General features: G+C 40.0%; 1 protein-coding gene across 2 annotated transcripts in view; it reads right to left on the bottom strand.

The window, feature by feature from the left end:
- Positions 1–2,148: 2,148 nt before the first annotated feature.
- LOC119661538 (uncharacterized threonine-rich GPI-anchored glycoprotein PJ4664.02) overlaps positions 2,149–15,324 on the bottom strand; it is a 115,096-nt gene continuing 101,920 nt past the window's right edge. For both annotated transcript variants that reach the window (XM_038070918.1, XM_038070919.1), the window contains exons 6-7: positions 3,834–7,251; positions 2,149–3,768 (exon numbers count right to left, since the gene is read on the bottom strand). In XM_038070918.1, coding sequence (XP_037926846.1) covers positions 2,926–3,768; positions 3,834–7,251 — 4,261 coding nt within the window. In that variant the 3' untranslated portion in view covers positions 2,149–2,925. The remainder of the gene's footprint in view (positions 3,769–3,833; positions 7,252–15,324) is intronic.

The following is a 15,324-nucleotide window of genomic DNA, read 5'->3' as shown; positions in this document are numbered from 1 at the left end:
TTGTGGTTTTACCGCTGAATCACAACTGTCAATCATATTGACGCTGCGTTATATATCTCTATACACTGTTCCAAGATCCAGATCAAAAGCTAGTACAGCCATGTCAACAGCATAAGCTTGAGCGTGTGCTGGCAAATTTCGCAATTTACGTAGTAGAAAGTCGATAAGCATACTCGCAGATGTGGCAATAGTGCACCCTTTTGGGGACAGACTAGCGTTGTTTCTGCATTTAACTAGTGATCTACACCCGCATTAACCCAGAACACTACGTTAGTATAGCATATATCCACCAAATTAAAGTATCATCAAAACCATGCGCTCTGAGGGCATCATCAAATTTTTGGACCACGCACAGTCAAAGGCCCCTTCAGCGCCCACGAGCACCCTCTCTCACGTGCTCACTTACATCCTCTATCTTTGAAACCAAAGAATGAAGAGCAGACTTACAGGTATTTCCACGTTGGTAAACATGTTGGTTTTTATTTAGTGGGTGGGTCCTTAGTGCCTGCCCACAAAATGTGATGTTCAACCAGCCTCTTCCTGATATCCAGCTGACCTATCTGAAATTCTTTGGCTTTAAGTAGCCATATCTCGCAAGCTTAGGTATGAAGACCACCTTAGCCTTCTGCCAAGAGGTAGGTAAGACATGCAAGAAAAATATCTCCTAGCAGTCGCTCTAATTGCTTTACACCTTCTGTTAGCATTGCTTGATAGATCCACCCATGCTATGTACTTTGAAGCCTACAAAGCACAGTATGGAAGCTATCACTTTTTCATTGGTAATAACCGCTCCCGAAGTATTCCAATTCTTCCAAGGAACCGTTTTTCGCCTTTGCCTCACGAAGTAAGACAAGCCTCCACATAGCACTCTAAGGCTTTGCCATGCAGAGTTTCCAATTGATCTCCTGTTATCAAGTTCTCAGTCGCCTAGAAAGCTCCACTTTATTACCAAGAAGTTTATTGAATTTTGTGCAATCCGGTTTCCTAGGGTTCCGTCTTTGTATTACAGACTGAATCAGACTGAATTCTATGTATGAGTGATGTAACATTAAGACTTCATCTAACATCCGCCAATCTGTAGTCAACTTTAACACCTTTCCGTTCCGGTCATGTCTCCGGGTTCCCTTTCTTTCGCCTGTTCCGTAAATGGTGTACGGGAAATTACTCACGGGTTGGATTTGCTAGGTACCCTATTCGCTAGTGCAATCCCTCGTAAGGGGGTTTCGCCACTGTATGCATTATCCTCCGCGGCCAACTTCATTGTGGGGAAGTACAGTGAAGATGCTGTAATTTGGCATATTTTGTGTGAGTTGAACAACGAAGGTCGTTCTTTACTCTCGGAATGAAGATGATGCTCTACAGTTTCCTGGGAAGATTGAATTTTAATTTCTCCATAAAAAAGTGAACTCATGTTTATTCCTGAGGACTTTCAGACCGTTCAGTTCGCGCAGCATTCTTATAATATCCCCTGCGTTGCTTCGAAGGTCAGGTATCCAACATCCGATATTATCTGTCCTGCACAGCTCTTTACTCACAAGAGTGAACTTGGGCTGACCGCCAGAACTCCAAAGTGCGATTACCTGCTAAGCCACTTTAAGCAATCTTATCAGTGCGTTCCAAATGGAGGAGCCCATCGCGAAAACCTTGATTGTTAAGTCTTGGTTTGTTTTTGACTCCAGCATTTTTCCACAGGAACTCTCGGAGGATGTTAAATTGTCTCTCTGATATTTTGTTAACCTTGGAAGAGTTACGGCCGCCCCTGAAATGACAGAAATGAGGCTGCAGCTTGCGCATACGTCCTCTTCTTTTCTGCGTTCGTGTCCATATTCCTACGGGAGGAACCAGGTTCACTGAGATCTGTCCCGCTGATTTGATCACCTCCTCCAATGGAAGCGTGGATGTACATACTGGTGCTGCGCACAATAAAGCTTTGCTCGTAATGCCGTTGACAGAAGAGTTTGGTGTATCCAATGTAAGTCCATCCCCACTTTCAGCTGAAGATTCTGCTTCCTGGCGATCGCTGGAAGAACAATAATAATGCTAAGGAATTTGTTCTTCAAAAACGGGGATTTCAACATTTGTTTTCTTTATGTACCACAAACCTTGCTTAGTGCAAACAACTCAATACAACACATTTACCATAAAATTTCTCTTTATTACTTTAATAATTCCTACAAAATAATTAAACCTAGTCTACGCCGTGATTTTGCTAGAGAAGTACTCTATTGCATCTACAATATCCAATCACGAAACATCCTTCCACCAATCTGAAATCTCTTGTTTTTATTCCCTCTTTCATCATCAATCCACGATCACAAATTTTTGGCCAATTTTTTCTTATAATTCTTGATGAGATCGTGAATTAAGGACATCAGATAAGCAAACATTAAATTGTAGATACAATTTTCTGCAAAATAAGCAAGTAGAGGGTGTCTACAAAGAGTCTTATTCTTTTAACAGTTCAGTTTAAGTAAACAAAGGGATCTACATGTATGTAATAAATAAATCTTAAGTGTAAGTTTAGATAAATGCTAATCGTAGAAATGTTATCGCATCATATTGTTTTGTCTGGAATGCTAAGATACTGCTGTTGTAATTTTAAGTGAGGAATGCAATGTGGTCGCGAGGCGGATGACGGAATATGATAGTATATTAAAATGGCGTTTGCCTCCTTTTGATTCGTAGCTACTTCACATATTCTAGAATAGTGGATAATTATCAGACGACAATGCTGAGTAAAAATGCCAGGCTTCACCAACAAAGTAAGAAACAAAATTATGTATGTAGGAATGGATAAACAAAATCCGAATAAAAGAGTTCTTATAACTGCTTGTTTTCAAAATTATTCAGCATTCCAAACAAAGAATGAGAGTTTTTTGATTGTCTTAACTTATCCCGCCCCAAGGTACTTTCTGTTGCTCCAGTTCATGGCAACAGTCTAGGATTGAAGCGTCCCATGAACAGAATCATACCGGTTGGATTATGTCTGACAAAGTACAGGAACGGTTTATCGAATCGAAGTCTAGGTGCTTCAGGAATGCGAGCTTGTCGTGGTCTCAGCTGAAGTGGAACTTCTAAATACTTTGGATCTAAGAGATCGTCGTAAATTGCTCGACCGCTATCCTGGACTGTGCCAACATGTTCTTCTGACTTAACTTCACTTCGTGCCTCTTGACCAACTCCCGAATGTTTTCGGCGCAATGGTGGTGCTGGATACATCTCAACATGATGTTGTTCTCCTATTCTGCCTTCGCCGCAAGTGGTGAAAGTATTAACTTGAATCATATCTGAAAGGTAGACGTCACGATTCGCTGATCCGGTCAAACCACGTAGATCGGCATCATCGGAGTTGAAAATACTTTTCAGTCCCATTCGTTGAAGACCGGCTGAAGCATTGATGAAAGACCTGTGCGAAAATCTTGGCAACTGAACTTCAAGTCCGGGACGTTCATGTAGTGACGACAGTAGGCGGCCCCAAACATTCGCGCCGATCTCGGTTTCTATAAGACTTGTTTCTAGACGTTCTAGATTGTCACCAGCAGCAGCAACTCCTTGTTGTCCCGGCATTACGTAGATTGTACTTATTGTATTAAATGCATTGCCAAAGGCGACAACAGTAGCATCAACTTCAGGATCGTAGCCTGCTGTAAATCCAGCTCTCCAAACAACAGCTGGAATTGGAACTAGTCTACGTTGTCTAATGGAAGGATGAACTTGGAAGAACATTTCCCCATCACGATCGAAAACTGAGGCTCTAGTGCAGTCAGTCTGAAAATCGTAAAGGAAAAAATTAGATTTGATATTTGAAGATTATTATTAACTTAAATGTTTACCTGTATCAAATTAGCGGAAATAGTGGCAAATGGTCCATTCACCCAAACGCTATTCGTCCTGAGATATTCCGGAACTTTACCAGATGTATGTCTCTTCACTAATAAATTCGTGCGTCTCCTAATGATATCGCTCACAATATTGAAGTTCACTTCCTCTACGTGTCCTGAATAGAACTGTTGAACTTTCTCCTTGAAAAATTGCAGGACTTTTCCATTCGATCGGTCAGTGTAGACTTCACGAATAAAAGCAGCAGCAGCAATGTGACTGTCCCTGATTTTCTCAACTGAATCTGTAATATTCTTGAACACTAAATGAGGATTAAATGTCACCATGTCATCAAGTTTTAAAATTTCATTCATTTCTCCAGAGGTTCCACCTCGAGCTCCTAGAAATACCATGGACAGCATTGACGTTAAAGCAAATGGTGATATGACTAAACTTCTAGCAGGGCTGATTTTTTCGGCTGTAATTGATTTCCAGTAATTGAAGGCCAGCTCATTGCACAGTTGAGCGAAGGCCAGAACATCTTCATCTTGCCCAATGGTACTAGATTTGAGCCCCAGAGAGGGGCCTGGGATAGGGTCAAGTCTGACCGGAATTCTGGGTGGTTGGCCGACCGGTGTAACCTTCAGATTGCTAAGTGCTGGTGGTCTGACCACTGGTCTTTGATTATTGAACTGCATCAATTTCTGATCGGTTGCACTGGATGGATGTTTGTAATAATGTACAGGTTTCAGGGTGTTCGAAGATGATTCTTTTACTGGAATGGTAGTTGCAGCTTGCGTTGTTGTCGACATTTCAGGAACATTCGTTAAGTCAGCAGAAACTGTTGTAGTTTGTAACATATCATCGAGCTTTTCGGTAGACTCGCCGAGTTTCACATAAGCCTGTTCTGTTTCGTGGGATGTTGGAGTATCCGTAATTAAGTCAATTTTGGAAGTGGTAAGCTCAGTAACCAGAGCATCTTCACTTTCTGTACTGCTTTCAGTAGCAAAAGTTTGGAAATTCATTGAATTGTCATTTTCTTTCGTGGCCTTTACAGGAGGTATAGTTGTAGGCACAATCGTTGTAATTAATTGCTCTGCTGGTTTAGGTGGCTCTGTCGTAAGGTGAGCCTCGGCCTTAATCGAGTTGATTTTGATGTAATAAGGAGTATTTACTTCAATGGCAGAGTTTGGTTCTGTTTGGGTAGTCACTTCCGCGGATGCTTCTCCGCTGTTTTTTATATGAGACTGGTACGTTGGACGTAAATTGAATCTAGTGTGTGTTACTGGAGTTTCAGGAGCAATTGTTGTAGTAGGCACACTTTCCTTCATTACTGCTTCATCAAGATGTTCAACTTTCACTGGTTTCGGAGTAGCCATGGGTTCTTTGAGTGGAACTAGTAGATTTGGGTTCAGATATGCAATATTGGATACTCGATTAGATAAATCTATTTCATCAGGCCTATTGGGATCAGCTTGAGGAGCGTCCGTAATCTGGTTCACAACATCAGGAATGAGGTTGCTGATTTCATTAGATTCTTCGGGTTCGGACATATCCGTGACTTCGTTGGATGGTGTCGTTGTTGGTTTAGAATTGATATTCCCTTCAAGATTTGATGCTATAGTTGCAGCTTGATGAACGTAGTCATCCATGCTGATTTCATTACTGGCTCCTTGAATTTTGATTGATTGATCCATGCTTACAGGTTCAGTAACAACAGACGCTGGCGTAGATTTTTTCTGGTCATTAATTAGCTGATCAATTGTTTCTACCACTGATAACGGTTTGTCTTCAGTTTTTATTGGTTGAGCCTGTAGATGAGATGTAAATTCGTCATGTTTGTCGTCGCCTGGAGTATCACCCAAAGTTGTCCCTAAATCATTTATCATTGTTGTCGTCGTTGTCTCTGCCAAGGGAATTTCTGTTGAAAAATCATTAACTATTGGATCCCGAATTTCTGCATAGAGGGGCTCAAAATGGAGAGTATTTGACTCTTCTTGGGATCCATTTCCAATGCTATCCTTTTCAGCTTCCGTTTTTTGTTCAGGAGAATTTGTGGTAGTTGAGTCTGTTTCTGTTGTATAAACAATTTCCTGTTTTTTGTGCGGCTTTGAAAGGTCACCGTTGTATAGAACAGGTTCAATTGTTGTATACAATTTAGTGTTAGTTTCCATTTCAACCTTTTCGGTATTCATATCATTTGTAAGTGTTTCAAGAATTTGATCTATTGAAATTTTAGTGTTAATGTCCTCTTTTGTTGGCAAATCGGTATCTAATGATGGAGACAGATAGCCCATCGAAGGATTTTCGACTAAGTCATCAGCTTCTAAGCCACCATAGCTACCTGTTGAAGCTAATGGTACACTCTCATATTGATGATATTCCGAAAATTCGGGTTCTGACCCATATTTCGTATCTATACCATTCATTGGGACATGTGATTGCGAAACTTCCATTAATGAACCTTCAGTTGTTGGTGGAACCTTTTTGGTCGGTGATACATTCACTGGTGATGAAATTGGTTTTTCAAACATAGGCTTAATAGTTGTCGTCGTTGAACTAGTTGTTGGTTTGGGGGTTGTGACCGTAGTGCGGGAGGTTGTTGGCGCTAGAGTTGTAGTTGGCTTTGAGGTTGTTGTTGTTGTTGTAGGAGGTTTCCGCGTTGTTGTTGTTGTCGGTTTGTGCGTTGTTGTCGTTGTAGGTTTGCGGGTTGTGGTTGTAGTTGTTGTTGCCGGAGGCGATTTAGTTGTGCTTTTAACCGAGATTGGTTTTTCATTCGTTGTGGTAGTTAAATATTCTGGCTTGCTGAATGAGGGTTTTGCCATTGCGTTGTTCATTATGTTACTATTTTGCGCTTCATTTTCAATAGAAGGTTTGTTATGACTGGGTACCGGTTTTTGAGGTTTGTGGATCAAGGGTACTTTTGTTGGTGGTTTCCTAGTAAGCACATCTGCTTCTGGGGTCATTGCAACTTGCTGCGGTTTATTAGGGAATATTTCGGTTCCTGTGTTGCCAAAAATTGCTGGCAAAATCATTGACCAAGATGAGGATACATCTGGTGTATCTAAGACCAGATGTTCATTAGTCAGATTCTTTTTCCAAGCCACTTCTTTGTTCAGAACCTTTTGAACACTTTCGACAATATCGTGGACATTCTTTTCTGGGTCACGATCATTTATTGGAAAGCTATGGATTACAGCCCCATCGCCATTTCCATTTGCTACTATGCTTTGAATTTCATCCAAAGTCATTAAGCGTTTTACCAGTTCACCATTGTCATTAAAAGTGTAGAATTCATAACGATCGGGGTTTAGGAGGTTAATAGGGCTGGCCACTTGCAGAGGGACTAGTGGTTTTGGAATGGTATTTCCAACAGCGTCCGTGAATTGCGGTTCGTCCCCATTGAGTATTACTGAAACTGATGTTACAACACTGAAAAAACAAAAACAAAAAAACACCAGTAATTAATATGTTCATAAATTCATAAAACCAAAAAGCATTTTTGGGGGCTCTTTAAATTATATTATCCGATGAATTTCACTTGATGTGCGACTGAAAATCGTGAATAGTTGCAGATATTGTGAGTGAAGTTTACTCCAGCTCATATATGTGCACCTAAATGGCAGATTGATGGACTAAAAGCCTGTCGATTCAATTGAGAAAGAACCCTTCATTCCTACATGTACAAACTCAGTTACTCACTATAAAAATGCCTGGATTAATAGTGTCATTGTACTCTTCCGAAACTAAACGTGTTGACAACATTTATACATCCCTTGCTTCAACGTAGAGCGAAGTAAATATGAAAACCGTGCCAATGCTCTTCACTTTGATAGCTCCATGCCGTAATATCCTCTTGAAGTAATGTTCAATTGAGAGTAATCAAAAGCTCACTCTTTATTGAGATCCTATTCTTTTCAATCATAAGAGGATATACATATATATATTTCGCTAGTTATCCCATAATTGCAATGAACTTCGACCACATGATTACTGCCGAATGAAAATCTAGGCTTATTGCTAGACTGGTATGTATACTTAAAATATAAATACTTTTCTTAGAAAATTCCTAGCTAATCGTTAATAATTTCAAACAAACATTTCAATACCCTCCCATGTTGGAAACGACATGATTTTTGCCTTCCCATTAATTACGTTTTATAAGTACATCAATCTTTTTTATACATATATATTTTATATTAATTTAATTTAATTTTTCAGCTGAAGTGAATTGGATTTTGTCAAAAAGTTAAGTTCACAGCAAGAAGACTATACACAGGAGATCAAACTGCTTAGGTAAGACTTGAATGTCTAGAGGATAAAAAAGATGGTGCCAGTTTGACGGGGTATTCTAGGCAAGATAGCAGTTGCGGTCTGCGCAGCTTCATTGCTGTCATGGTGTTAGTGCATGTGGCTCCACTTGTCATAGGAATTTCCCAGCTTGGTGCTAAAATCAATCGTAGAAGGCGGCGATCCTTATGTCCCTTATGATGCCGCAGAGTGTGGCATATTCCCGCTTTGGTTTTATTATAGGTAGGAATATGCAGCTTTTGCGTTTACTTTGGCACAAAAGTAGATTATATATTCCTCGCTCCTTTGTCTTGAGATCACAATTGAATTTTAGTTTGACGCTTTACTACTCTTTCCTTGGATTTTCAGGGAAGCGAGTAAGCATTCAGCAGCGCAAGAAATGTCACAGACTGAATAAGGCAGTATCACCAAGTAAAAAATTTAGTAAATTTCTAAATCCGCAGTTAGGACAGTGGTAAAGGATGGCTTACAGGCTTCGATAGCGGATGGTTTGAGGAGTTTTAAACAGCAGAAACTGTAATGTAATTGCCATTTAACAGTGATCTCTTTCCGTATTAGGATCCTCAAATTCGAATTTCCTAAAGATCAGCAGAATCAACAGGGCGTAAATGTAGTCTATGATAACACTCATGTCCCGATGGTTCCTCTTGAAATAAATGTAAGTAGTGATTTATTGAACTCAAATGCCTTAAGGTGCGTCTAGCTTTCCACTTGACGGTCGATCGCTTTGTATAAGTCCATGCATAAATATGGAGTTAAAATAAACCCCACCTTTAGGCATAGCTTGTTAATTACACCGTCAACGCAATCGACACTTAGATATGTACCCCATCTCCTCCATAATTTTTTAAGAAGCCTACATTATTCCCCTACTCTTTTGCGTCTGCAGCTATAGGATAAACACACTCCTAGGATAGTGCGTCAGACTGCATACTGGAACTGTTCTCGATGTGTCGTCTATCCACTGCAACTTCCTGTTAACGCGTACTCCGATACCTGGCCCATTCGGCAACAAATTTCTTGGTTTGATATCGTCATAGGCGGGAGTACCCTGATCGCATGACGCAGACCTGAGTTGATAGAAGCATGGAACCTTCAATTGAAAGTGGTGACGACAAATCAACGCCGGTGAGTTTCAACATTATTGTCAGTATTGAGCTACGTAGATTCCCAGATTTTGGACAGAACAGCAAATTGACTTTTAATAATAATATTGTTTTCATTCAAGATCGTAACTATTCACTATAGGATTACAGTACCCTATAGGAGCATTGTGCTCGCCCTAGATTATTACCCTGATTTGATTCAAGTATTAATTCACAGCTGAGTCGACTAGTATCCGACGTCAAATCACGATACAAATTCCACTGCCACCAGTGAAATTTGAACTGCGACTTTCCGTACGACAGCTTTGTGTTCAAATTCAAATTCTCAAATACTCTCTCATTTATTATTGTTAATGCATCCAACGACATCAAGTTATATGGCAGCACGTACATCATTTCGTGCAGCTTTCCTTATGAGAAGGAGACAAGAGATTTTTTACTTTTCCTACTTAGATTTTTTCACCACATCCATTACCGTCCTTTAAATTTCCTACTTCCTATTCCAACATTTACTTATTTTAAAATATTCATTTCATCATAAATGATCGTTAGATTTTTTTCTACAGTTTTATTCACCTCTTTTAAGCTTCCCGAAGCGCTAAACTTCGTTTAAATATTTTTAATAATAATAAAGAAATTTGCAAATGTTTCAAAAATGATCATTAGCATGTCTTTGCTGTTGTTTTTACATAGACCTGATTATCCTGTACATTATTAAATGCTTTTGCAGCGTTTATTTCTGGCTAAGGTGAAATGCTACCCATCTAACATCTAAATACGATTGCTGGGGGGATTTTATTCGATGATACTCAAAAATACAGAAAAAAATTCGAAGTGGCTTTTGTTATTGCGCCAGCCGGCGATGAACTTTGGGTGCATTGTTTTGCCTGAAAAATTAACGAGACATTGGCCGGCTAAGCGAGGATGATTAAAGAAGCCAGCTGACTAGAGATCTTGGTTTGTGGCTGTTGCTGAGGTACTATTGCCTTTTGTGAGCTTTAAATGATAAAATCGAAAACTAAAATAGAAAAATGGTTCGGAGATAGTCTTAACAGATCCTAGCGGTATTTCCAAAGATTTTTCAGAAAATAGAAAATAGTGTCAGATGAAATTTATGTTATTTTAACTATTTCAGAATTTGACTTGTTAAGGCGATTCTTTGTGATGGAAGTGATTAGATACGCTTAGATCAGATACGAAAGTCGGTTTGCTGTCCCTGTCTTTGTCTGTTTGTCGCACGGATTTTGTCAAAAATGGTTATTCCTATTAATACAAAATTGGGCTGGAAAGGTGGTAACAGTGAATTCTTGACCAGTACTCAGAAACTACTAGCCGTGAAGTCCACAGAAAGATCAGGAAGCTGCCACCATACCAATATCTGTTTAAATAAAGTTAATAATAGGATACTATGGTTAATTAAATTCATCCCAGAATCGCCAAATGATGTTTTTCAAGGTTCGCATAGAAAAGTCTCGAGCTACTTATCCAAAAATGGAATAGTCGCCTGCCATGCAGCACGGTCTCAAGTTGAAACTGAAGAAAACAGAATTTTCGTGAAACATGCGCTACCACTGCCAATGACAGTGACCTGCCCAAAACTGAGCGATTAAAATGCGCTATGAAATTGCTTCACGCATTAGCGTAACCTAGATGAACTGGTGTTTTTTGTCATCGACGTATCAACGAACTGCTCAAATCTAAAATTTACCGTAATGTCCTCTGCCCTGTCGCTCTTTGTGGTTCTAAGGCCCGCCCTCCACGTTCAGTTCGACCTTTTAGTTACTCCCGATGAGTCCGCAATGCATCGGGCCATCAGGAGAACTGAACACGCCATTCACGTACTGATAAGCCACAACACTATTAATTCAACTCGCAACGTAGTAGGCGTTGAGATGCAAATGTGAGATAATTTTGGGCGTGAGCATTTATTATAAATATTCATTAGCCATAAAGGTGCCCATAAAGTCCTCACCCACAGCCTAAACAAATATGTCATCTCGGTTGGCCGAATAATTTTTGTTTCGATCACTGGCCGCTTGAACAGTAAAAATCAAAATCATCACATCCATCACATCACATCCGAAATGAGGATATCTGTGATCGATATGATCGTTTTCGATGGTATGTCATGTCGGTTGCGGTAACGGCAATTTACTTGGCAGGATCGGTGCAAACATCGACATCAATGGGAAACTACCAAAGGGCTGGCCGAAAACACGGTGATCCGGTGATAAGCTGGATTCGAAAGTCCCACGGTTGCATCCAGATCAGACGTTTGATAAAGCAAAATGGCGCACACTATCACGATCGGCCGACTCCGCTTCTGAACGGGATAAAGGCTAAAAAAAGAATAAGATCCTAGAATCATCAAAGTTCAGCGTGATACTGTGGAGCGGCAGGATTCCCGGCATTTGAAATTTATTTCGAATGTTGCGAATACCAGCGGACAGATGACGTCACCAGCGCTCTGCACTCCTGTAGCCAGGTCTAAACTGAGTGGAGAGCGCCGGTGACGTCATCTGTCCACTGGTATTCGCAGCATTCGAAATAAATTTCGAATGCCGCGAATCCTGCCACGCCACAATACTACCAAGTTTAGTGGGAATGTGCAGATACACGCAACGATTTAAACGAATTTGTAGTTTTGTATAATGATACCTTGAGAACCGAAGTACTCGATATTCTCGAGCCTGGCTAGCACGACATGCAAGCGCGGGGGCACTTCAATGGAATTTCAATATTCGTAGGCACACCTTCACGGTCGATTTCACCAACACTTTAAGTACTCCGGATAGCGCTACTTTCTAAGCCGATCACAATTGTGTTTTAATCATCGCCATTCCATTGCAGTTTTCCACATATTTGAAGGGTTTGCGAAAGACCAAATAGTCCATTGAGCTCTGCCACGTTCTCTCGCAGAAGCAGCATAAACGACGCGACCGATAATCCGAAGAAGTTCTAGTGACAGAATACAAACCTATCGGATTCCGTTTTGGACTCTTCTGAGATTTTTAATCACACAGCAATTTACAAGACAAATTTGGGCAATAAGACAATCATCAAATTTAGTCTTCATCTAAGATTGGTCTGAACCTGGAAGCCAGATAGAACTAACAATGCCTTGATGAATTTGATGGTGATTTGAGAATCTATCCTCTCCACTCAGATCAGACCTATGCGAGAGATAAATGACGTTATCGATTGAGACGCACCGAGCCCGCTGCTGAACGTGACAAAGATTGTGGCATGCATTGTGTGGCAATTGATATCATTCAGCTAAAGCCTGATATCTCCCAAGCTATCCAATTTACACTTATTTAAAAAGTAATTTATCAGCCCGGATCCATAGCGTTTTTTGTTGGCTATAAGTAACACGTATTATCTCGAAAGAAGTTCAACCTACTAAGAACTCTAGGTTGGAAAGAAGAACTCTACCTCGGATAAATTAGCTGTTGTTCAACCATCCGTGGCTACTATCGTGGTGAAATAAGATAAAATCGGATCAAAATAGCTACCGACACTGTAAATGATTTTACAGTGAAATCTAGGAACTTGTTTAATCTTCAATGAAGAGCAGCCGGAGATCTTATACGGATAATTTCTAGAAACTAGATTATCCCCATGACCTTTGACAAGATATAGTGAAGACTCTAATTTTCGCTATGTAATAGTTTAAAGGGTATGCAGGGTTAAAAGTCCTAGAGTTTTCGTGTCCCACTACTTAAGGGTAATAAAAATGCCGCAAGAGGCCCTAGGTTGTTGTTTGGTGTTGGTAATGTTTGCCAGCTGTTGAAGCAGATTCGAATGGTACGACCTGTATCTATCAAACGCATTAAATCCACATTTTGCTTGGAGGTGAACCGATTCAAATTACGGAATCAGTATCACCATGATTTCGATGATTTCTCGTCTGATCGCATTGAATGAAGTGGGTTCATAATCAAAGTTGAGGATCTTCATTTCGCTTCTTACCAGATACTGTAACAGCTGTAGGACGATCGAAACGTCGACCATCTTTGGATAGTGAATTTCAATGAGCGATCACTGCTACCTCCGGCTGTGTGCATGTTAGTTGATGATGATCCGAAATGTGTTAATGGGGCCTGTATAAGAGGATCTGGATCGGAATCCAACCTTTTCCATGTCAATCAAGCTTTAAAGGTGGTCTTTGATACGTTTTGCGATAATTTTAGTTAATTGTTTTGCCACAACAAGAAAGACACAAGTAACTCTCTTTGGAATCTTAGCGAAAACCCCACTTTTCAACTCCCTGGGCAAGATTTAAAATTCCTAGAAAAATACTGTAAACATTTCAAAGAGAACCCGTCTGTCTCTGCGTTTTTCTTGGAAAAATGTTTGGAGGAGCGGTCCATATTCGCATATTATGTCTTACCAGATAATTTGTTTCATGTATCATTATATTTGCTTGCTTTCTCTAAGATTTATGATTGCACAAAATAAAATCATATCGAAATCAATCTACTGTCTGTCTTCCCATGGTTCTCTGTATTCCTGTCTTTTTGTCTGGCCTTGTCAGGTCTTTCATTCACAGAAACTACATTTTCAGATACCAAAAATCGACCTTGAGTTCCCTGTAGATTTGCACTTTTTTACGGAAATCTCGAATATTGAAGAAATGCGTTATCCATGTCCTTGCGGACTCAACCACAAACTAGATAATTCGGTGAAGAGTCCAACTTAATCATGTGTAGATGCACGTAGTATCTTCCGCGCTCGATAAGCTGCTTTCTGTTTAATCACTTTTTATGACAGGGATTAATCTATGCCCATTGAACCTCCCATCGGCGTTTTTCATCTGACATAGAAGAAAGATGGGTTTTATGTTGCCTGCCTAGGTGCCAGTAGGTATAATTTCCTAAATAACGAATTTTGGCATTTCCACCTGGAACTGAGGTCTTGAAACCAGAGCACATCCTTGGGGCTGTACTTCTGTAGACCGCATATACAAAACGTGAGATGTGTAGTGTCGTTCCCCAAACAGAAATTACTCAGCTGTACACAGCTTTCATGCAAATCGCGGTCCTTTTACGTACGCGAGCTTACTGTATGTGCGGCTTAAAGCGACCTTTACGTCACTTATCATTCAATTGTGATGCGAGCATAATCATTGCAACTGCTTCCATTTTTTTAAATGAAAGCGCAAATCCAACGGTCTCTATCAACCTATCAGCCTCAGCAACGCTTCTTCCTATACGTATACCTCAGCATTCTTGAGATGCTTTGCAAACAAAACAAGCGGTATGTTGTCGGCGTCTCTGCTGGTCTGTGCGTTATACGCAATTTATTCGCCGAATGCCAAACCTATGAGGTCCCACGGACGTAAGCTCACTTTATAGGAGTGTAATTTTAACATCACCGTTGAAGAGAGAGAGGACGAGCTTGAATCAAGAACGCCTCCTCTTCAAATCTATATCTGCCTCAATCTTATATATTTTGCAAATTTATGGGAAACACATCTCTCTTCAGACGATACTTTTTCCCTTCAAATATAGTCATATGGAGTATCAAATGAAAGGTCTTGATCAGCGCTGTTCAAAATTCTAAATGCAAAAGGTTCATTCTTTCCATGGACCCATTCACTGAGATATCTAAAAAATGTCACAAAAGTGCCACTGTAATTTACCTAGGCTACGAAATACCCTCCAAACCGATGTCTTTTCAAATATAGTTAACAATAGTGTATAATTTTTAGTAACTGACTGTAAAACCCCCTTCAATTTAGCAGTAGAATATCATAAAATGCAGTGGTATAGACTATAATGTAGAGCATGATCGTATCAAGTTTGGTGGAAGTCGCACTTTTACTAACAAAGTTATAGAATGTAAATTTGTCGTTTCAGTGTAAATTCTAAGAATCTTAATGTCAGTATCACCTAAATTGAGCATTCAAACATAATATATGCATATATACATCACGGCAAAAATGTTCTCTGCTCAAATAATTTTCTATTTTTATAATACACAAAACCTTTCAAGCCTGAAGCGTCCATCTTCTGGTTTTTCATCTTGTTCATATTTCTTCGAAGCAGCTTCCGTTTGATCGCAGTTAGTTAACGATCCGGGCTCA

The sequence above is a fragment of the Hermetia illucens genome, chromosome 1 (assembly GCF_905115235.1).
Source record: "Hermetia illucens chromosome 1, iHerIll2.2.curated.20191125, whole genome shotgun sequence".
In the NCBI taxonomy this organism is placed as follows: Eukaryota; Metazoa; Arthropoda; class Insecta; order Diptera; family Stratiomyidae; genus Hermetia; species Hermetia illucens.
Note: the sequence above shows the minus strand (reverse complement) of the source record. Positions and strands in the feature narration are given on the sequence as shown.